At 39.2% G+C, this 23,821-nt stretch overlaps 1 protein-coding gene across 22 annotated transcripts in view; it reads right to left on the bottom strand.

Annotated features, from left to right (window-relative positions):
- madd (MAP-kinase activating death domain) overlaps nt 1-20,722 on the bottom strand; it is a 54,530-nt gene extending 33,808 nt beyond the window's left edge. For 12 of the 22 annotated variants that reach the window (XM_086293871.1, XM_086293844.1, XM_086293960.1 and 9 more), the window contains exons 1-7: nt 20,360-20,722; nt 12,091-12,340; nt 10,318-10,962; nt 2,538-2,841; nt 1,424-1,555; nt 1,172-1,285; nt 940-1,020 (exon numbers count right to left, since the gene is read on the bottom strand). In XM_086293871.1, coding sequence (XP_086149997.1) covers nt 940-1,020; nt 1,172-1,285; nt 1,424-1,555; nt 2,538-2,841; nt 10,318-10,962; nt 12,091-12,149 — 1,335 coding nt within the window. In that variant the 5' untranslated portion in view covers nt 12,150-12,340; nt 20,360-20,722. The remainder of the gene's footprint in view (nt 1-939; nt 1,021-1,171; nt 1,286-1,423; nt 1,556-2,537; nt 2,842-10,317; nt 10,963-12,090; nt 12,341-20,359) is intronic. The other 10 variants (XM_086293974.1, XM_086293899.1, XM_086293926.1 and 7 more) reach the window with 2 other exon arrangements.
- Nucleotides 20,723-23,821: the final 3,099 nt, after the last annotated feature.

Here is a 23,821-nt window from a genome sequence, read left to right as displayed (position 1 = left end):
TTTTGCAAAAATATTATGATTATTATCATTATTATGATTAGTTTTGGTTACATTTTCAATGACTTTACTGATTATGATCTGATATTTCCTACAAAACAACTATTGCTGTTCATACCTCATATTAAACATATGATTACAAAGTGAATAATAGGTAGTCAGTATCTTTTGTAAATAAATATCTTTTGGAATATTAATAGTGTAGCTGTTCAACTAGGAGAGATAAAAAAGTAAAGTCAAAATGTAATAACATAAATTAGAAAATAAGGATGCATGGTATTCTGAATATCAGCAGCTAATGCCATCTAAGAATTAGCCATAGCAAACATTTCCTGGCTAATGAGCACACTAAGTAAACACATATTGGTAGCTTAAATATTTTTAATTATTTTAAATAAATATATTTAATTACATTAAAGACGTGAGCGGATTTTGTGACATGTGCTGTATTTCCATGAATCAGAACCAGATTCTGATGTTAGATAATCAGGTTAGAGGCCAAGTTAGTTGCTACCAGTAATACTAAGTATTTATTTTGGGTAGCAGCGACCTAGCATCTGATTTTACCTCCAAAAGCTAGAGCATGCACAGAAAACAGAGGGAAAAAGAAAAATTTGTTTATGTTAGTGCACTACAAAACCAGTTTCAAATGCCCCCACACTCATCTACAGTACATACAACTTTGATGAAGAAGGAAGCCCCTACTCTTCACATTGCTGAAAGACAAGTTTTACATTCAATGGGATTAACTAGCAATCATGGGATTAAACTTTAACGGTCCAGAGAAGTACCCGGGTTCCAGAAATTTCTCTGTGAAATGCTCATGTGTATGCTAGTCTCACTGTATTTGGGGCAAATATATGGCTGCCACAGTTGAGCAGAATCAGACAAATTTATAGTCATAACAATTTAAGAGGAATCAAAACAAATCGCATACATTACCTGTTTTAGATGTTTCTTAAGCTCGCCTGCTTCAGGCTCTGGAAGAGGTGGTAGAAGCTCTGCATTGGTAGGTGCTATAACCTGAAGGCAAACATAGCAGTCTTAATTTTTGCAATGTATTTGAGCTTTTTAAAAACAAATTTTTTGTGCAAGTCAGTAAACATTAGGTAAATGAACCACAATATAATAAAATAGAAAATCCAAGATGAGAAGGAGCTCTTGTTATACAGACCTTGCTGCTGTCAAGGTCAACAAGCCAAATATCGTCTGGCATTTTGAAGTCTGATTTGTAGAGGAAGAAGCTGGCTGGTACACCTATAATGTAGGGAGTAGGAGCAAGAAGGAGCTGCCAAAGGAAGAAAAATGTTCATTTAAGCAAAGCTGTTATTAAATGAAAAGACACCTTTTTTTTTTTTAATGTACACATACACAGAGAAATGACTTATTTATTTAACGTGTATCTGTTACAAACACTAAGTTTCACCTGTTCAGCAGAGGCCATACATGTTGGCAGTAAGGGAATGACTGGGAACATGTACTCCAGTGGGTAAATCATGGCCACAAAGGCCATGACGCTCATAGACAAAGCATTATAATCTCGGGACTGAAGAATGACCTGGGAAAAACACAAAAACAAAACAAAAACATACAACATGCAGAAGATTAATAAAGTGAGCGTTACAATGCAACAAATTTTGTATTTAGTTGGTTCTCACCACCCTGATACGTTTCCACCACTTGACGGTTTTTGATGTATGATTTGACTCTGATTTTGAAGCCATGTTCCATTCTTTGTTCATAATTTAAAGCCATAAAAAATCATTTTCGTTATATACATATGGATATTTAACAGCAATAAAATCTCAGCAAGAGTGGCAAGAAATCTCTGAGTGGCAGAATACATATCAAAATAGAATACCTTAAGAACCCCATATCTGCTAGACACAGGGTGACAGAAAAGTAGAGAAAAAAGTCTTTAAACAGTATGACTCAATCTGAGAAGCGTAGGTTTGATTTGGTTGCAAATGAGCCCATGTATCAGTGTCAACGTATGCACAGAGTAACACTACATCAAAATCAATTAAACAAAGAATCCTATTACATCTACACTAATGACTCTAGTGTTAAAAATACAAGATGACAGAGTCTTTCCTCTCTATCATAAACTATTAACACTCTTCTTTTTACCCACTGTGCTCTGTCCACACGGCTTCAGTGAGCTAACAGCAGAAAATGTGGACATTTCAGGACATTTCTAACAATGTCCTGAAATGTCATTGGGAAAGAAAAAACAAAAAAGACAAAACTCGTAGACATGCAGCTGCACTCCAGAGGAAACCACTGAACAATCAGACTAAATATAGCCTTGCTTGTACCTTTCACTTCTAAAATCGGCATGATCTTTAATAAAATCCCAAGGGTAATTTGACCGCAGCTTAAAAAGAAAAAAAAAAAAAAGAAAGAAAGAAAAAAGAAAAGAAAAATACGGAAAAAAAAAAATCCACATCCTTCTTCTTGTCCTTTAGTATATATGCACAAAACACAAAAGAATATAAAGAGACTGGACCAAGAGGAAGAACACCTGTGCCTGTCCTTACTTTGTGCTCCAGCAGGACACAGCTGAGGACCTGAAGACAGGCATCCACACCCAACAGCTCTAGGGGCAGGTGCAGCGGGAAATCGACCATGGAGAAGCGAGAGCTATCAGGTAGGGCAAAGGTGAGTGGCCTTTTGAGCTCATGGGGCAGCACTTCCACATCCACACGTCTCTGACCCGCCACTGGCACTGGTGAACGCAGCAACCGGTACACCCAGGATTCGATCTCCCGCAGGTCGGCCAGCAGCTGGCTGCCTTTCTCTTCCACCGACAACGCACCGGTAAACACACGCCACATGGTGTCCCTGGGAAGGACATTAATGTACATTTAAAGGTTTTTAGATTTTTCAATGAAGTGTGCGTTGTGACACAACATTCAAGAAAAAGACTGAGACAAACATTAAAATGCATGAACTGATGGTATTTCACTTTTCAGGGGAGGAAAAACAATCTGTTTGGGCAGTAAGGAAAAATAATAATATAGTTTTGTTCAAAACGACATATTACGTGACAGTGTGTATACTTACTGAAAAGCTTAACAAATTTCTGTGACAAGCAGATAACGCTAATACTAGGGGTGCAACGTTACTCGTATCGATATTGAACCGTTCGATGCAGTGCTTTCGGTTCGGTACGCATATGTATCGAACAATACAAAATTTGTAATTTATTTTATCAACTTTCCTTCTGACGATGCTGTCGGTGTTGAGCGCTCAGTGAATCTGCGTTCGACTACTCCGACTAGGCTGCACTGATCCACTGAGCGTTCAACACAGACAGCATCATCAGAAGGAAGAGCGCAGGGCAAGCTAGCAAGATAGAAGTTAAGCTCTCCTTGCAACATGGCAAATTGAACCTCCCCCACCCTCATTCAGATCTGGCATTTGGAACTATTTTGGTTTTCATGTGACGTATGACCCTGAAGGTAAGCGGGTCATGGACTAAAGTAAAACAGTATGTTGGATGTGCCACGCAATGCTCAATTACATGGGTAGGAACCAGTGTGTTAGCGCAGTTAGCTCGTTAACGGAGATTTGCCGTGTTGTGGCGTTAACGTCATTTCAACGAGATTAACGCTGACAGCACTAGTGGGAACACAACGAATATGACTGCACATTTACGCCGACATCATCCTAGTGCAAAGACAAGTGGAAGCAGACAAAAACAACAAGCATGCATGCTACAAACTTTACCCGAGTCATTTAGACAGCCGTTAGCACATGATTCTCCTTATGGGGACCTGATATGTTTAATATTGTGGCGAGCTCAGACAAGGAGGAGACGGAGGTGTCGTTTGGTCTTGCTTCCCGTGAGCTAGCCAGGGAGCACAGCCGTTTATTGACATCTGCAGAAGAACACTGCAGCTAGCTAACTGCTCAGCGTGGCAACCGCACAGCAACAACAACAACAACAACAACACACAGAGCGCCCTCTGACCCCGGAAGGACACACCGTCGCAGCGAGAGGGCGTCACCCGTCACTATGGCAACATAAACAAAACATAACTGTACAAACAGAACTCCGAACAGCCCTGACCCGCTACATAGCCCCCTACTTAAGGGGTCAGTCGTCCCCGACGACCCCATTGCCCCACACAAAGTCCTGCAAATGTCTAGGTGCCTTCTTTTGGCGCACCGGCCGGTCAAGTCCGGCGGGGGAAAAGTCACTCGGGTCAGAACATGGGGTGCCACCATCATCCCACTTCTGACACCAATGTGGCGACCTCAGACAACGAGGAGACGGAGGTGTCGTTTGGTCTTGCTTCCCGTGAGCTAGCCAGGGAGCACAGCCGTTTATTGACATCTGCAGAAGAACACTGCCGCTAGCTAACTGCTCAGCGCGGCAACCGCACAGCAACAACAACAACACACAGGGCGCCCTCTGACCCCGGAAGGACACACCGTCGCAGCGAGAGGGCGTCACCCGTCACTATGGCAACATAAACAAAACATAACTGTACAAACAGAACCCCGAACAGCCCTGACCCGCTACAATATGCTGTTGAGAATATAGCCCAGAAGAAGCGTATAGTATAGCTTTTATTTTGGAAAGAGCCATTTCTCTGTAATAAACTCTTTTCCAAAGATGAGTGATTCCTCAATCAGATACAGGTGTTACCGCGCCAGATCCGCGGCCCCGAACCGTAGTAAGGAAACCTCTGGCAGTTACTTGAAGGTTCCGTAACTGACTCGTAGCCGGCAACAGCTTACTATACAGGTCAACTCCGCTAGCAAAAAGATCGAAGGAGGCGTAGGAAACTGATTCACCGAACTTTATTTCTTCTCTAAGGCACGAACACCGCGTACAGTGGGCTGAAACAGTTTACTCACAGCGAGCATCGCCGACACAACTCTGGCTGTCGAGGGAGTTATTATATTCCTTTTCTTTTATTTTCGTCTCTTCTGTAGCTAACCGTTACTTTTTCCCCTTCTCCGCTCTCTCTCTTCACACACACACACACACACACACACACACACACACACACACACACACACACACACACCCCCCGAATACATTTCCCATCAGGCTTCATCCTTAAAGGGCCATGCCTGTAACACAGGGCTTGCAAAATCGCTAGCCCGACGTCCCGGAGCTAGCGATTTTTCCAGTCGGGCTACCAAAATCGATCTCTGCCCTGCCCATCGGGCTATTGTAGGAAGGAAAAATATATGTCAATGCTTTTGCATTCTTTCGGAAATGTCGCTGGGTAATTATGTCATTGGCATCGGTGAGCCACTGTCAATATGTGACATATTGAAATCGCGTTTGAATTTGCGCTTGTTTTTTGCTTTCACTTTGCAATCGCGCGAACTGTGTATAGAGAGCGACAGTACTGATTGGTGAGTGATGATAATTTGCGCACCAATTCCTCTGACATCGACTTATCAATCGTTAGCTTACTATGCAAATATGACAAGTGAAATCTCCCGCAGCAAGCTTAAACATATGAGAGGTTGATCGCGCAGAGAATCGCTGACCGTTGTGTGTGTGTGTGTGTGTGTGTGTGTGTGTGTGTGTGTGTGTGTGTGTGTGTGTGTGTGTGTGTGTGTGTGTGTGTGTGTGTGTGTGTGTATAAAAGCAGCAGGATATATATTTTAGTTCTGCTGAGCCAAATAAGAGAGGTCAGGGTGAAGATGTGACAGCCAAAGAAAAGCTTACCACAAAACGGAAAAGTTAGGACAAATCAGACTATAAGACAAAAAGAAAGTGCAGCTTTATGGTTTCATGGACAAAAGAATTTCTGTGGCTGCAATATGACGAGCTATATTACCGGGGCTGCACATAAGTGGTCCGCAGGTGCGCATTCGCTGTCAAAAACAAAAACAAAAAAAAAAAAAAAAACGCGCACAAGATATGAAGTTGCAACGCGTGTTTGCAAACATAAGATTTTCTGGAGGAGGACAGACATTTGTTTAAAACTCTTAAAGATGTCGAAGAAGCTCCTTTAAGCAATTACTTTGGTGTTGCTCTACCTCCAAAGAAATGTCAGGTGAGCTGGCTTCAAACAAATGATGAACGCACAGAGATGTGGTGCGGAATGTGCCGTGAAAATCCCACTCTAGCGGACAAAAACAGTGCTTTTTATACACAGTTCTTACAAGTTCATAGAAATTTCTGTTCAATTAGAACCAAGTATTTGAGTTGATGATTGTAATTTTTATACAATGTTGTAATTTGTTTTTCAACAATTTTTTGATTAATGTTTTGTTTCCTTTACAATATTATACTTTAATGTATAATATTGTAAAGGAAACAAAACAGGAAACAAAACATCAATCAAAAAATTGCTCTCTTTTTTATTCGGGCTACCAAAAACTGAAGAGTCCCTGCCCGAAGGGCTACCAGGGATTTTGAAATTTTGAGAGCCCTGAGAAATATTTATTTTTTTAATTACTTTTGTTTCAGCAACATTAAATTTAAAAACTGTACTTTTGAGTTAAAATATATATATTTATAATTTTAATAAATGACAAATTAAAAAGGCATGAACATTTTTTTTTGTATCGAAAAAATTTCGAACCGTGACACCAAAGTACCGAACCGAACCGTGAATTTTGTGTATCGTTGCACCCCTAGCTAATACATATATTGATAGATGTCCAGGGCAATTTTAAAGTTAAAAACAGAGTTGATGGGTTTTTTATTTTTGTTGTTGTTGTTTTGTTTTTCCCCTTGCTGTTGTTCATTTATTTTATTATTTACTTTGTATCTGTAATTTTCTTTTCTTTTATCTCTTCTTCCCTCTCTGGCTGGGTTTTAGTTACACTGTTCTGGATGGGTGGGTGGGGCACGACTGTTTGTTAATATTGCCGTAATTGTTGTTGGAAGCAATTCTTTGTTCAATAAAAAGAATTAAAAAAAAAAACAGTTGATGAAATCATCAGGTCATTTTATTACTGCAGACAGCCACAAAGAAACCTGAACAAATAACCAGTGAAATCCCTAATGTGATGAGCAAATGAGACAAATGCACAAGAGGCTCTTAAGTAGTTGGCGCTATAGTAATGTGAAAACCCACTACTCTATGCACGCAGTGCTACTACCCTTTCTAAAGTGCATACTTATATGTGTGTGTGGGGTAAAGAGTGAGGGAGGTAAATCATTAGCCGTTTGGATCTCTCCCACCAACTGCAGCTGTTACCCACGGGCAGGCAGAGACCTCAATCTGTCAGAGCCGCCATAGCAGAAAATGCTCGCAGTCATTATGTGATGACTCTACTTCTTTGTCACTGCAACACCACATTTCAATCAACCATGTCAAAGGGGGAAAAGAGAGATTCTCAGGTCTGTTCAGCCTTCGGCTTTTTAAGCTTGTCAGAGAAGCCATAGTTCTATATTACTGATAAGTGGAGTCAGAGCGACATTTTATCAAAGAAAAAAAGGCCAAGGTATGAGCTTAACTGGGTGCTAGACGTTCCAACAGTGCCTTTTAAAGAAGACGGGAAAAGCTGCGCTAGTTTAACAGCTATAAATAACAATCATTCGATGAATAAGCTCTTGTGAAGTGACAGCCTAATTAGCACTTTGTCAATCAAAATTTGCAATCTATTAACTCACCCATGGCAACAGAAAAACCCAAAGAGCACCGAAAAATACTGCCACATCACGCCACCGCATCAAATACAGGGTACAGCTGTGAGTACTCTGCAGCTTAAATTAAAAATGAATTAATTAGCCTTCAAGCTTAATTAAGAAAATCGAAACATGATCAGCAATTTGTGTTAAGTCTAATAGGCAGAACAGAACGATAAATCCCCTTTTATCATATTATTGGATATATTGGGGGTATCCAATTGAGACCTTTTTTTCTTTTCACTCTCTGGGTTATATTTTCACCTTGGCGTGGATGATTGTGGCCAAAATGATTCCCATAATTATTTTGATCATTATTGAGATGACAATTACATTACACTCCTTCCACATCTATGTGCAACATTCATGCTATTCTACTAAAGTCTGCATCAAAATGAAACTGGTCTTCCATATCTGCCTAAATTCAGCGCCTCTGAAGAAAAATCAACAAATATAAATAAAAAACCTGTACCAAAACTTAACACAAATTAAATGAATAAAGTACTGTTTTCCCTTTTACTCTGTGCTGTATTATTAATAATTAAAATATCTTGTGAGCTGTGAGATCCCTCTACATTCCCCTGATATCACTACTTTGGAAGAATAATTGTGTTTCCACTATGTTCACCCTTCTGCTGGAGTTTTTGTTACTCACTTGTGTTTTTTTGGCCACATGGAATGTGATTGCTGAGTTGATCATGGACAGTTCATGTTAACAACCACTGCATTGTTTTTCTTGCCGTCCATTCATTAATTATACTGCATTTAGAGGTGTGTTTTCAGGCAGCTGAATGAGTTAGTTGTTTCTTTGCTATCTAGACTAGAACAGGATTTAGGACAGAACAGGTACCAATAACAATATTTGGTGTAAAATTCCAATACATGAGTCAATACCTCTTGTCCTTCAGGCACAGGAAATGAACAGATTTCCCTAGCATTTCTTATGTATAGAGTCCTTACTAACATAACTTGATAATGCAGGAAAAAAACATAAGCTACATTTTGAAATTTTCATTTATTGGCTTAACAATGGCCAATAATACTGGCCGGCCAATATACTGATCAAGGTGTAGTGCAGACCCAACTATAGAGCACTCTTTGCATATGTATTTTTGGTTGACATGTATTTCCAAACAACAGCTGATGATCTGCCTAAAGGGAAAAAGGTCTTCACCTTCTTGTTCTTGATTTTTATTGCATATCTGTCTTAATATGCAGTGTTACTTGTCCTGACTAGTCCAGGAAACTTCAAGCTACACAGTGTAGGGAAGAGCTGTGGTTGGCACATGCAGCCAGGGGGTCAAGAGCTGATTAAGGGGTCACTTCATTTGCTTTCACTTGGTGTTTAATATTTCCTGATTATGTTCATTTAACTGTGGGAAGCAAAAGACCATGAAGTCTGTACAGCCCTATTTTCTCCTTTTATACAACAGATAGACTTTGTGAAATATTTGCTGCTCTGAAAACTTTTTTATACAGTTTATTATAGTAATTTAGCCAAGTGGGCAGTGTCATATTATTTGTTCAGTATAGTGCACTCAAACTCAATTGTTTACCTTCCTCTCAGCATTGTCTGCAGGACATGAGGAAGAGTGCATGTCACACTTGAGCAGATGGTGATGAAGTGGTGTCCTAACAATAAATTGCTTAGTAGTTTGTGAAAACAGCGACCCTTCATTTTCCCAAAAACCCACTATCTGTCAAGCTTGGGTGTACACACAAAATGATTCATTAGAATTATGTAACAATTGTTATTCTTCCTGAAATAATATTTAATGTAAAACAAACCACTCAAAACAAAGTTGATTTAAATGCACTGTGGACATTTTGTTTGGCATTATTTGTCATTGAGGTGGAGCTTGAAAGCATAAAGCATACTGTGAGAACAAGACACACGCCACAGATGGCCTGCAAAACTGTGCGGCACCACAGACAAAGGCTCCTGTATAATTGTGAAACACAAACATACAGCTAACAGGTGGACAACGGAAGAAGCAGACGGGAGTAGAAACAAAGGAGTGGGCACTGCAGAAAACATCAGCAGGAACACTGACAAAACAAGTTTTCTCCAACTTTTCTAGCCTTTAGAATTGAATGTGAAATAATAAGCTGTGTGAATGGTTATTAATGTGCATCAAATGCACAGACATTATTTAAAAGCTTGCACAAGAAATTCAAGTGAGTTGAATTCAACTGAAACTGTGCTTTAAAAGAGCGCTAATTGCTCTTTTTACATAAACTACAGGTGGGTATGAACAGATGTATCATCTGCCAACTGCTGTCTCTGGAGACTGAAGTATGTTACAGTCAACAAAAGAAAACTTTGAAGGGAATAAACAATGTACTGATTAATATGGATGCTAAAATCCTTTAAAATGAATCCACTCTGGTCTCTGCTTATGAGATCTTGTCATCTAACTTGGTATTTGCCCCTAAGGCTGGCACAACGAGAATGCTCATACAAAAATAAGTGTTTAGTGGGTGTTTAATGGTTTCATGTGCTTAGCAATTACACAGCAATCAACAAGTGGATTCTGGTGTTTCTATACTACACAACTTATTTTGACAGGATGGGTTCTTGGCAAAGACCTACTTCAAAATAATCTGTGTGTTATTTATTTGGCTAACAAAGCTTTTAAAGAAAGATTAAGACTATAAAACCTGTTTGTGAGTGAAGAAGCATTAGTGCATGAAATCTGAAACCTCACCTCTGGGTGGCACGAGGAAGCCCCGCCCGTTGTGTTAGCCTTTGACTGCAGCAGTCCACTAACCTCTTGAGAATATATAGGCATTCCCTAAAGGTGGAGAAGAAGGGGTAATGGCTGAGTATGCACAGAGAGGTCAGTGTGCTGTTGCGGTTCCTGGCCGCCACCTTAGCAGCACTCCGTTTGTGCTGTGGGGACTTGCCGGCATTTTGCTCAGCACCTTGCTGTCCACCCTCTTCTCCAGAAGCAGGCGGAGGTACTGACTCTGCATTCTTGGGTGGAGAAACCACACGGTGTGGAACTCCACCTCCACCACTATCAGACCCTTCGCTTGTGGTCTCTGTTGCCCGTTCTGCTGTCTCAGCGTGACTGCTCTTCTCTCCTCGAGTACGATGATGTCCTCGCTGAAAGGAGCGGTAGAAGTTGACACAGATTCCGTAGCGAGTAATTCCTGAGTCCTTGTCAGTCAGGGTGAAAACAAAAGAGGAGTCATCGCGAAGGCTGACCCTGCGCTGGCGTATACTCAGGCAGCCCTCCGGTTGGCAGAAGAAAACCACGTCTGGTGGGAGTGGAAAGTCTTGGTGGTCCTCTAGTGGGTAGCGTCGGAGAAGCTGAGGGGTCTGGGCCACACTGTCACTAGTAGGTTGCCTGGAGGTTAAATGGCAAACATTTGTCAGCAGTGCCCAGAATTATTGCTTAATGTGTTCTTTGAGCACATTACAACTAATACCTGATGCAACTGCAACTGAGTTCCTATCACATGTTAAGAGGGGAGCTTCAAATCCCTTACATGAAACATCAAAATATCAAATCAAGACATTAGTGTATTTATGTGTCAAATGTGAGCGACAGCAAATATGAGAAAAGAATGTAAAAGACAGACTTCTGTGCTCTCACTGTTACCTGCTTTCTGTTCAGACCCTGTTTCTTTTCTTTTTTCTTTTTTTCTTTTTTTAAACGACAGCCAATTTGAATAAAGCTGGCTTAAGGGGAAGAGGGAAATATGCTAAAACAGCTTGTTTCAGACAGTGGAGGAACTGAGGGGCTGCACCAACGCCCACTACAAGATACATTAAGATTATTTTTAAATTGTGAAATAACCAAAGCTAATCTAGCAGAGTATCTGAGGTGTAACAGGTTCCCTTTAATATGAAAGACATAAAAGGAAAGACAAATTTCATAAAGGAAGAAATGGAAACCACAGAGTTCAAACAAAAACATTGAACAAAGCCTCGATAGTATTTCTGTGGTTACAGAAGCAAATGTGTAACCAATTTAGCATTTCAAACTGAAGTGTTTGAACTGTTTGGAAATCTGTGCAGAGGAAGTATGAGGCAACAACCATTCCATCCAATAACAAATCTGAAATTGTTCTTAAACACTTAAATCACCAACCGCTCAAATAAACAGACACAGTGACTGAGAGTCCCCTCTGATTTCACTGTATTATGTCAATACTTTTTTTTGGCTCAGTCACTATGTTTGAAACAATATACTACTTTTCTTCATTTTTCATAAGGGTTGAGCTGTTGTATAAACACCAAAGCAAAAACATAAGCTGTGAAATCATCAGATTTCAAGGTTGCAGTTTTCCAAAAACCTTCAAACACTTGCAAGGATGCATTCAAAAGTGCTGAGAATTTTCAACAGAGTAAAAATAGAAGATGATATAAAAACCAAGAGGTCTACTTTGTATGCCTATTATATGTCAAGACACTAAAGAAAAAAGTATTAAGGTTAAAGGGTAGTGGGTGCCATGTCTGCCTAAGGGCTTACCTTGCTCCAACCACTACCAAGTAGTCGAGAAGGCGGGGGCACATTTTCTTTTTCTCCATGTTGGACTGACCATGTCCTGTATGTCACAGCATCCAGGATATACGTCGCCTCTTGAGTTAAGGGTACCTCTCCATCACAAGTGAGAAAGCTCAGGTGTATACTTGAAATGCAGCTCCTTTACTATCATTATGATGATTCCAAAAAAAAAAAAAAAAAAAAACCATAAAAGAAGAAGAAGACTGGGTCCAATCTGTAACACACAAAGAAGAAGAAAATATATATTATTGTATGTTTTTATGACCACAATATAATAAGCTTGTGTCTGCACAATGAAAGCACCTGGTGCACACACTGGATATCACCAAACAGCAGCGTAATTTTTCAGAGTAACAAAATGGGGTCAGATTGGGTTTTATGATGTATAGTTGTGACTTTTCAGTAAATGTCAAACTATAATAAAGTATAAATCCACTCAGCTCTGCAGCATTCTCCACTTTTCCTCTATGTACAATATATATACTACCTTTGTCCACAACACCAACTCTTCACAAGGCTTTTAACCCCACACAACAGCAGAAGTTTCACATGGAGGTGGTTTTAAGATGGAATAAAGCATTTGGAGCCTTTTCAGCTAAAGAGCAGACAAAGAACTGTATTGTTCTGTCCTTGTGGTATTCGAACAAATAACAAATTATAATTTGTTATAAAATTAAACTTATAATATCAGAAATGCTTTCTGATATTACCAAATTTCACAAGACATCATACTACTATAAACAAAGAAACAAAATACAAAAAAAAGGTGTGTGGATGTGTTTATAGGGTATATGTTGGACATTAAGACGACATAGGAAGAAGAACCACAAAAACCTATAAACAGAATTGTTGGAGATTAAAACTTATAATTTTGGGTTAAATTTACATAGACATAACTAAAGAATCACTCTAAACATATTACAAAATATTACTTGCTGCACTTTAGAGTTGACAATAATGCATTGCCTGGTTGTTTTTGTTGGAGGGTAAGGAGAGGTAAGTAAGCAGCTTAGGGGCCTTGGTGGAATGAGCACACTTCACAGCTTGGACTTTGTCCAGCAAACTAAACCAGCACCTCTACAGATGGCTATTAAACACCAGGAAGCCACTTGTAGCTCCAGTCTAGTTCCCTTATCGTGACAACAGACAACTTAACATTCATATTAAGGCAACATACAGTGCATGACTACAGTTTAGCGGGCATTCCCTGACACAATAACAACACCATCTCAAAATATTAGTTGAGTTGCTTTTGTGAGAATAAATTTAACATGAGCAGCTTTACAAACAGGTGCACAAGCTCTGGATCTCCTCTTGTAAAGTAATGACAAAGCACTGGCCACTAAATACAAAAAAAACAAGTCTGGGCCAGGATTATGTTAAGCTCAACTCTTAAGACTTTTCTGAAAAACAATTTAACATCCCCACAGCCATGGCATTTCATGCTATTTTCAGCAATAATTTATGCAGCTATATGATCTGCTTTTTAGAGGAACTCACTCATGTTCTATAACTTACAAAATCTGTGTATTTATTTCTTTGTCTCACAAATCCTCCTACATTAGGATCAGGAGTTCAGCAACCAGCCTTGGCACACAGCTACATCTCAGGCCCCTGACAGCTCTTATCAATAGTTATCATGATGATGTCATCACATCGCCTTGCAATCACCTAACGACAAGCTCAGATAACCTTTTTTAAAATGCCTTGCAAAAGCACTGAATCATTTGTGTTTCACAACAGTAACATTAATTTATATTCACTTCGCTTATGCATCATACAGTATAACGCCATCATGTTGCCTTGCAACCACCAAGCAATGAACACATATTTGTCTAACTTGTTATAACCATCATTTTACAATCATTTGAATTTTACAACCAACACCACAAACTGGTCAAACTATACTGTAGCATGGGCATGTACTAGTTAAACAAATAACAGCACTGCCAAACATGTTAGTAGTTATGACACAATCAGGACAACCCTCATGGGAAGCACTTGCAGGTGTAACCAATGAACTGGAAGCCCACAAGAAAGAAAAGAACAGCAGTGAGATCCCCTTAAAACCACAAGACACAAATTGACAATTTCAGTCCCATGCTCAACTTTTCGACTTGTAACTTTTCAGTGTGAATATAATCAGAGCAAAACCAACATGCTGACATTCAATTCAAAGACTAATGTGGCTGCAGTAAAACTACAGTCTGAAGTATCTCTGTTTCCTCCCAAAACCATCAAACATTACAGAATTACTGCTCTGCTTTTTGTTTTTCTGGAATAAGCAGCAAAATCTGAAGCTTAAAACACCTCAGAGGAAAACACCATAACTGCTAATGTTCACATCAGCTAATTGCACAAAACAAAACCACAGTAACGTGATCTACTTGAGCTATCATGCGATGCCAAACAGCGTTTACTCTAAAACTAACAAATACTACAGGAGGCCATGCTACTGAAACCCCACCCTGAAACACAAACACTCAGGACCCAGAGCAGTTTCTCACTGTCACTTAAAGGCTGTTATCCAGCTGAAGGAGCTTTAATTTAGTCAGTGGTTCATACTGCATCATTGATGCATTCCCACTGAAAAGCTAAGACCAGGATTCTTTTCTAAAAGCTTAAGATAATCTTACAATGACCACACCTCTATCAGTGCAATTACTGCAAAAAAGATTCAAACTTCACATTAATAAAAAAAAAAAAAAAGACCTGATTCATAAGGACTGAAGGATGAATTACTGAAGTCTAACAAACAGCAAAACTTGTGCACATCTATGAAAATATGCCAATTTCACTGCAGTTCCAGGAGTTGCTTTTGAATTAAACAACATGACCGCATCTACTCCATCACACAGACATATGAGAAGCAGTATATCCTATGTCTGACAGAACCCGTGTTGCTTTGTTCTTTTCCCATGTCGTTTGGACTAGTTACATGTTATAGTAGGGCTGCTCAATTAATCGAATTTTAATCACGATTACGATCTGGGCTTTCAACGATCATTAAAAATGACTGAGCCGATTATTAGCCCCTCCCTCATTTATCCGCGACACCTTAAAGGCCGGTCCGTGAAAATATTGTCGGGCATAAACCGGTCCGTGGCGCAAAAAAGGTTGGAGACCGCTGATTAAGAGGACCCGAGGGAAGCTCGGAAAGCTAAGCAGAAGTTATTTGGAGAGTGACTGCCGTTGGTTGAAAAGAGAGTTTAAAAAAAAAAAAAAAACTTCAGTGGTGTTGCACACCATTTTATATTATTTTTTAAAGTCATTGTTAACCCTTTAAAGCCGGTCAGAGCTGCATGCTCCGTTTTGCGTAACTATTGTTAAATCCCTGTAGAACCTGAACCGTGTAAGCTAGCGCAATAATTTGTTTTGCATATGAAACCGGAGGAGTTGTACTTACATCTGATGCCATCAGCTTGTCCTCGGTCATGGTTTCGTTCCACATATAGCTTTGCAAAAATTGCATAAAAAGCGCTTGCAGGAACAAAAACATAATATTCCAGAAACACGCTTTGCCGTTCCTATCAGCTGTTCGTAACACTTCCCACAGTGAAATGATGCACATGCTGTTTTCTTTGCAAATTTGCATCATAGGATTGTTTTTTGTTTTTCCTGCAATATATAAAAATTGCTGTATCTCCAAAATAAAACTATGAAGACACTCAAAATAAATTTCCTGTGGTGGGAAACTATTTTTTTGCAACTTTATTGTATTTAAAGTTTTGAGGGATAAACCTCTTAAATTTCTCCAAGTAGAAATATATGTAAACAAAACAAAAGCGATTTTCAATTTTTTTTGTAGTTTATTGCACTTTTTTGCAATTTATGTAATTACTATGGACTTAATGCATACATATTATTAAAATATGGGCTATAACAGTTGTATTGATGTATAGCAACTTGAAATGCTCCCACAAATGGCACTACAGCATGTAAAAAAAAATAATATAAGCTCTGGTGGACTTGGTTCTATAGTAGGTCTTAAAGGGTTAAATAAATATCGTCAAATAATCGTGATCTCAATTTCAGTGAAAATAATCGTGATTATCATTTTTGCCATAATCGAGCAGCCCTATGTTATAGACTCAGTAGCTTTAACTGTAGAAAACACTTCTGACCTAATTTGACTCTTTCTTCAAACAGGAAGCCCGCAGTCCCCCTAAAGACTCATTTACACTTCCAGTTCTGTTTTCATGCTCAACACAATATTAGAAAGAGCTGTCAGAAACTACATCTATTACACTAGAAAAAAAGGTTTCGCTCTATGAACATTAAAATTGCAGCGACCTTCAGTGAAGTGACACCACACAGAATGCTTAAAATGAATCTGCACCAAATATAAATAAATCCTGATATGAATATCGTGTTTCGATATGTGCGCTTGTGTGGTAGAAACAGAACAGACACACAACGATAACAGGGCAGACAAATGGACTGCATGTAAATCATGAGTGGGACACGATAGTCACACATTCTGACAAAGGTGGTCATTAACCCCCTCAGCCACAGAACTACCAGTGCGTGACACAGCTGTGTCCAGCGGACATTATTACAGAAGGCTTCAAACACATTATAGGTGTAATTATGTCTAATAGCTCCACTTCTGAGCAGAGAAGCTGCTCACAGAGGGACATGAACCATTAGAATTAAAGTATTCTTGATGCATGCTAAAATGTTCTAATGTTTTTATTTTTATATTTTTATTTTACGTCAATTTGGAATTGAGTGAATGTTTAACACATTTCACTGAAACTGCAGTATTAAAACACTGATTCTTAAGCTACCACAGATACATAATACCTTCTTATGGTTTTGGGAAGCTTGACAGTGTTTAATGTGAACTTTCACCACACTGTTAAATCCAAGAGTATCTGATGTGAGGAGCCACACAAAGACGCAGTTCAAACAGGCCTGCCAAGTGGGATGACACATCTTAGGAAGTCAGCTTAATGTTCACACTCATCACACTTGGTAAAGTTATTCAAATACCCTAAAAGCCTGGCAGCTTTTTACTGACTTTTGCACACTGATGTACAAGAAGGAAAAGTAAACTGTCACTTAACATTAATGGGTAAATGAGCTCTGAAACGGCGGTTTAAAATAAAAAAAAAAAAAAAAATCTTTTCAGCTCAAGCTTTAAAAGATAAATAAAATACATGGAACAACTTCTACAAGGTTGGATAGCGGCAACAGCATAAACCTTGTCACAGCAAAGAAAAACTACAAAATGGACAATTCAACAGGCCTATAGAGAATACAATGTAACAATTATCTCATGAAACCATCAGGAAAATGAACCTATACACAGGTCTGGCAGCCTGAAAGCTTCCTGGTACCAAGCCAAAATGGCTGTTTTATGAAGCAGTAGCGCTGCAGGCAGACTCATCCAGCACAGAGATACTGGCTCACAACATTATTTTTAGATAAGGATGGCAGGACTGTGCCACTTCACTGATTGTCTTTAATTACCGAGTGTGGTACTGATCCCCTTTTCCTATCTCTAAAAACCGGGAATAAAGAATTGTCACAACATTACAACAATCTTCAAAGGTTAAATAATGATGTACATTAACACAACAGATGAATCTCTTCAGAGTGGTCTGCAGGCAAGCAGTCACTTGTTATGTAAGCATGGAGAGGAGACAGATATGATTCATGGGCCTCCAACATGGTTAACATTTACTGCCAGTCACAGTAAACAGCAGTAAGTACAAACAGAGAATGCTACTGAAATCGATCAGGTCAGCAAGGCCGCATAAACAAGTAAGGGATAATGTGTAGATTAAGAAAGTATTATTCTTAGGAGGCGCATCTGTAACCGGAAGGTCGCCGGTTCGATCCCTGGGCTCTCTGTCCTGGTCGTTGTGTCCTTGGGCAAGGCACTTTACCCTACCGCCTACTGGTGTTGGCCAGAGGGGCCGATGGCGCGATATGGCAGCCTCGCTTCTGTCAGTCTGCCCCAGGGCAGCTGTGGCTACAACCGTAGCTGCCTCCACCAGTGTGTGAATGCGAGAGTACAATAGTGGCATTGTAAAGCGCTTTGGGTGCCTTGAAAAACGCTATATAAATCCAATCCATTATTATTATTATTCAATGAGTTATCACTTTTAAATTATCATTTTATTGAACCAATGGTACAGTGTTTAACAACTGGACCAGTATTGATATATTTTGGTCCCCTGCCGCTCATAACCTACAAGGAACGAGTGCTGCAACTTTAAAATGATTTATAGAAGTTCGTAATATATGCTTGGTGACTGGCCATGTTTCTACATCTTGAAATTGTGGTCACAAAATGAAATAACCAACACGTTTATGGTGTTCAGTTATCTGTTTGACTGTAGAAAACTAACTATGTGCTAATAATTTGCATTGCAAGGTGTGACGAAGACTGGCTTCATTTGAATCAGGTTCCAGGTACCTTTTTTTTTGATAAAATGGCAAAGCTGAGTTCAATGTGCATTAAATCAAAAAAAAAAAAAAAAAACAAGGACACTCATGCCTTGTTTTGATTTAACAACAAGTTACATACCAATATGTTTGTTTCACAATATCTTATAAAGCTTAATTTCGTTATCACCCAGATAACCCCCCAGCCTAAAAGCTCCAGTGTATAATAAATTATATTTGTCCTCAGAAACCATTTGTGATTGGCCTATTTTTACATTTCTCCCCAGAGGCTTTGAGATTCAAATCAAATTTTACCCCATCATCAATCAAGAGGATATAGTCAAAGATCTGTAGCTAGTCTGTAATGCATTGGGTGAATTACATGTGACTGGGACACACTCCTTTCTCTGATAAAGTTCTGGTAAATGGAAAAGACAACCACTTATTGATTGGATCTAGTGTATGGACATTGATTGCACTGTTTAACTCACACTTTAACACAATTTCACATGCAAATAATCTTGTCATTATTAAGAATGAAGGCTAGCTATTCAGTTATGTTAAAAGTTTATTCCTGAAGGTTTAGAAATCCACCCAAAACAAATATGCCCAATGCTGACAGGAGACTTCGGGGATCTTTTTGCCGTTCACCTCAGCACCTCAAAGACAGACGGAAGGTGCCTGATTCCCTGAGCCAATCCATACCTGTCACCAGCAAGAAATACTGGCCTGCCTGTGGGACCACAATCAATCAATCAATGTCCTTCATTTGCAATGCCTTTTACCACAGTCATTCGCCCAAACGCTGAAATGTTGACATAACCAGAAACATCATATTAACACACGTTCACTGATTGTATTGCAAAAGCACAAAATAATCACGTGTCCTTAAAATTTTGGTTTAATATGATAGCTATTTTAACGGTGAAATCTACATAAAGCCTGGGTTTATTATCTCATTCACCTAAATGTCGTCATATCAATAAAGACATGCATGACAGCAAATAAAAAAGACCGTGTATAGTTATCCATTGAACATTATGTTCCAGTCACCCTCAAATCATCTTTATTAAAATATGTTGACGTATATCTTAAATTTCTGTACATATTAACATACTAAGTATCCACATGAAAAAAAAAATACTTTCTCTTTCTTCGATGACGAAACCGTGCTAATGTTTTCACACGTTAACGTTAGTGCCCAACGTTTATGTCGCAAGCTAATGTGAACATTGTGTCAAATTATCCAACTGTTAAGCAATGCTTCAGGCGTGATGACGGACTTCACAATGGCACACTATTTCAACAGAAAACCGTCACGGGTTGCGATTGCAGAGCACAAATCCCGCATGACTAGCCTGTCTGGGTGTGTAGTCTAAATTTTACTGGAACAAGTTGAGATTAGCCATGGTGAGGACGTATGCCAAGAGGAAGGTAACATTAACAAACAGCACTTAGAAGAAATGTGATAAGGCAATGTCAGCGCCTCCCAGCTCAGATACAACCGTCCTTGGTGCACGGTGGTAGTGCTGTCATTTTTTTTATATTATATATATGGATAAATATTTCAAACAGGCTGTCTGGCTTTGATTCGTCCTAAACATTAACGCCAAGGAAGCATCTTCTCACCCCTCCTCTGCTAGCCGTATGCTTTCCTACGTCACGAGTGGATTAGCTAGCAAGCTAGCTAGCGAGCTGCCTAGCTACCACCAGTACGTTAGTCTCATACACATTACACCTGTCAAACGTAACAAACGCAATGACACAGTTGAGAACACACGACACATATGCGCTGAATGCGTTCACAGAGGACAGGCGTTAATGGGAATAACCTTACCTACGTTAGCCGGTTAGCCGCTAATGCTCGCTGCCAAGCCAGCCAGCTGCCGATGACGGCCTGGATGGTGGGCGCTCTCCTCGGTCACGGCGGAGAGGCAGCGATGTTTGTCAGAATTCAGTCCTTCTTTTATCATTGAAAACATCGAGCGCGGACAACCGCTGAAAAGGTTAGCCACTCCGTTTGAGTGTCCCGGAACATAATAAATTATGCGAAATATGTGTCCGCCTGCCTGCTCAGTGAAACGTGTGGCTCGGTCAGTTACAACCTGCCTTCACAACATCCTCCTCCTCCTCCCCATCATCATCAGCAGCACTAGAAGCCTGCAGGGAGTTCCGCATACTGAGAGGCCGACCTAACGGAAGCGACAAAACAAAACGGACAAAACCCACCTAATGCTCCCAACTGGGGATCGTCACCATTGGTTCACTCTAAAAATCTATTTGTACCATTTTCCTGCGTTTTATCGCGCAGCAGGAACGCCGGGAGCCATTTGGGTCCCCGTATTTATTTTTTGATAAGCCTACCACCCTTACATTATTTATAATTAACTAAAGTTAAAAGGACCAAAAAGCTAACAAAAAGTGACTAAAAATAATCCAAATAAATTTTAACTGTATGAATTTTAGTAGGCTACTTGGTTTAACGCAATGATAAAGAAATTTAAGATAAGATAAGATAAGATAGAACTTTATTAATCCCTCGGGTGGGTTCCTCTGGGAAATTCGATTTCCAAAAAAGCACAGCACCGACAGAAGTTACAGAGTTATACACACACACATATATATAAATACAGAGACAATATAAATAAAATATACGAAGGGGATAAATAGAATAAATAGGAATAAAAATAAAAATACAAGTGAATTGCACATTTCAAGTATTGAGTCTATTGCACCGTTGACTATTTACAAAAGTATTGCACAAAAGGTATTGCACAGTGAGGTGAAGAGGCACTACAGCTTAGTTGTTCCCTCCTTTGTCCTCCTGTTTCCCCTCCCTCTCCCCTCCAGAGAGGAGTTAAACAGTCTGATGGCGTGTGGGACAAAGGAGTTTTTAAGTCTGTTAGTTCTTGTCTTTGGGAGAAGCAACCTGTCACTGAACAGACTCTTCAGGTTGTTAATGGCCGTGTGCAGAGGATGCCTGGCATTGTCCATAATGTCCATCAGTTTCTTTAATGTCCTTTTCTCTGCCACTGTCACCAGAGTGTCCAGCTTCATGCCGACCACAGAGCTAGCCTTCCTGATCAGTTTCTCCAGCCTGGATGAGTCCTTCTTTGCTGTGCTGCTCCCCCAGCACACCACAGCATAGAAAAGTACTCCAGCAACCACCGACTGGTAAAAGTTTTTTTAAGTGAAATATGTGCCACATATCCCCAAAAGTTTCTTCAATCAGCCAACCTGATGACAGAGTACTTCATGCTGACTCTAGAGCAGTAGTGTTGAATAATCTGTCAGTAACCCGGGGCAATTAAAATGTCTCCAGATCATTCAAAAAGTGGAATTTGCATTTCAAAGCTCTCGCTTTGAACACTCAGCATGTGTTGCTGAGAATGAAAATGAAACGGTACATGTTGAACATCTCTATCAAAGATAGCATTAACCAAATTAATGGCTGGGTACATTCAGAGAGAAAAAAGTTATGAGGTCAGCAACATAAAAAGGCTTGAAGGTCTGCTGAAGACAAACCAGAACTGCACTGAACGAGTCTCATCAACCTCTCAATCCATTACAATTTATTCCTTGTAAAACAGCAAATGTGTGGATGAGCTAAGAACCTGAGATATCGGCAGCATTACCACAATATACATATACACAAAAATAACTATTGCTCTTTGATTACAGTACGCACACTAGAAAATAATAATAAAGGTAATCATATTCCCTCTGTGAACCGAAATGGTATACAACCAAGGGATATTAATAGTAATATTACAGAAGCTATTTTTAGGTCCTGCAAGCATCAAACCAAAACCCAACATACAAAAATTCACATTTTGTTAAAAAGGGACCTAAAGGAAAGTTTTGCATAAGCATTTCACCGGTTTGGTTACACGCTCCTGCATCCGTTCTTGTCTTAACCTGCTCATTATTTTTTTAATAAATAAAACACTATATCAGAGATTGATTATATGGATATCAACAAAATCCAAATCTATAACTAAATTTTAAGGATTGACATAGTACATGGTCAAAAATGCCAGGACACCACCATCTTTTCTGTGCCTACAGAATGAAAAAAAAATTGTCATAGCTAAAGTTTGTTTCCTGATGTTAGCTGCTGTTCCATTCTTCTTCTGGCAGGAACAAACCCTTATGGATGGTCTTTTGTTAGACGTTTCCCACAAGCAACTACTAAGTAAGAAAATCCGGTCACTAGGTTTTCCACAGCTATTCTAACATCTTAAGAGCACCCCACTGTAAGGAATGTGGCTGGACAAGCATTTGCATTTATTCAGCCAACCATTAAGTAACGTTTACTGTTTTTATCATTTTACACATTTTCTTAATGTTAGGCTGTGTGAGACATTTTAAAATCAGTTTTCATCCAGCTTGGTCAATGATGCATGAACCAGGCTAAAGGATTGTATCATTAGATCATTTAATCCGCATGGTGAAACATAAAAGTCAAGTTGTCATAGAGGACACGTCATAGACGATGTCAAAGGCAAATACAAACTAGGGAGTTAATTCACCAATTAATTATTGTCATCACTAATTTTTTTTTAAACCACTAGAGTTGTCATTAATTTAGTATATCAATATATCATTTTCACACAAGACATCCTTACATGTCACAGGCAGGAAAGCAAAAAAAATTAAATTAAAAATAAAGTGGAAAATAATATTGTCAGTTTCAGGGTTCCCGATGCTGTGCATGGTGGTTCACAGGAACACTTTAATAAACAAAGCCAATTTTATTAAAAGCATGAGCTGAACATGGGAGAGATAATCAGTTTAAGCTAATATTATACAATACAGACATGTTGGTCAATATGGCGATAAAGTTTAAAAAAAAAAAAAAAAAAAAAAAAAAAAAAGGGGTCAGTTTGGTTACACAATCCAAGCTTAACAACCAAAAATTCAAATAATTAAACATCAAGTCCACCAGCAAGTGCTTTTGGACAAAAATCTAATGTGCAATAAAGTGAATTTTGAAGAGTCTACGTGTGCCTGTGTGACATTTGTGTAGCAGGTGTAGATAATGTCCCATTTAACCAGCACGTTAGCCGTCTGATGGAATTTATTAGCTAAAAGGTCCCCAAAAACATGATTCTGGACGACCTCCCGGCTGAAATAATAGAAGTTGTTTGTTAGGACAGTTATTGAGAAATCCAACCTTGACATCTTGTAATGGCTACAGAGGTAATTAAATTACTGTAAAACAGACTGCAAAGCCATTAAACTGTCCCAATTTTCAGCCGTCTTCACTCAACATAGGAAGAGAAAACAGACTTCACAA

The sequence above is a fragment of the Aulonocara sp. 'chitande type north' Nkhata Bay genome, linkage group LG1, assembly GCF_057382095.1.
Source record: "Aulonocara sp. 'chitande type north' Nkhata Bay isolate Kocher_YH1m ecotype deep benthic linkage group LG1, A_spYH_male_GT1.1, whole genome shotgun sequence".
In the NCBI taxonomy this organism is placed as follows: Eukaryota; Metazoa; Chordata; class Actinopteri; order Cichliformes; family Cichlidae; genus Aulonocara; species Aulonocara sp. 'chitande type north' Nkhata Bay.
The sequence above is the reverse complement of the archived record's forward strand: the minus strand, read 5'-3'. Positions and strand labels throughout refer to the sequence as shown.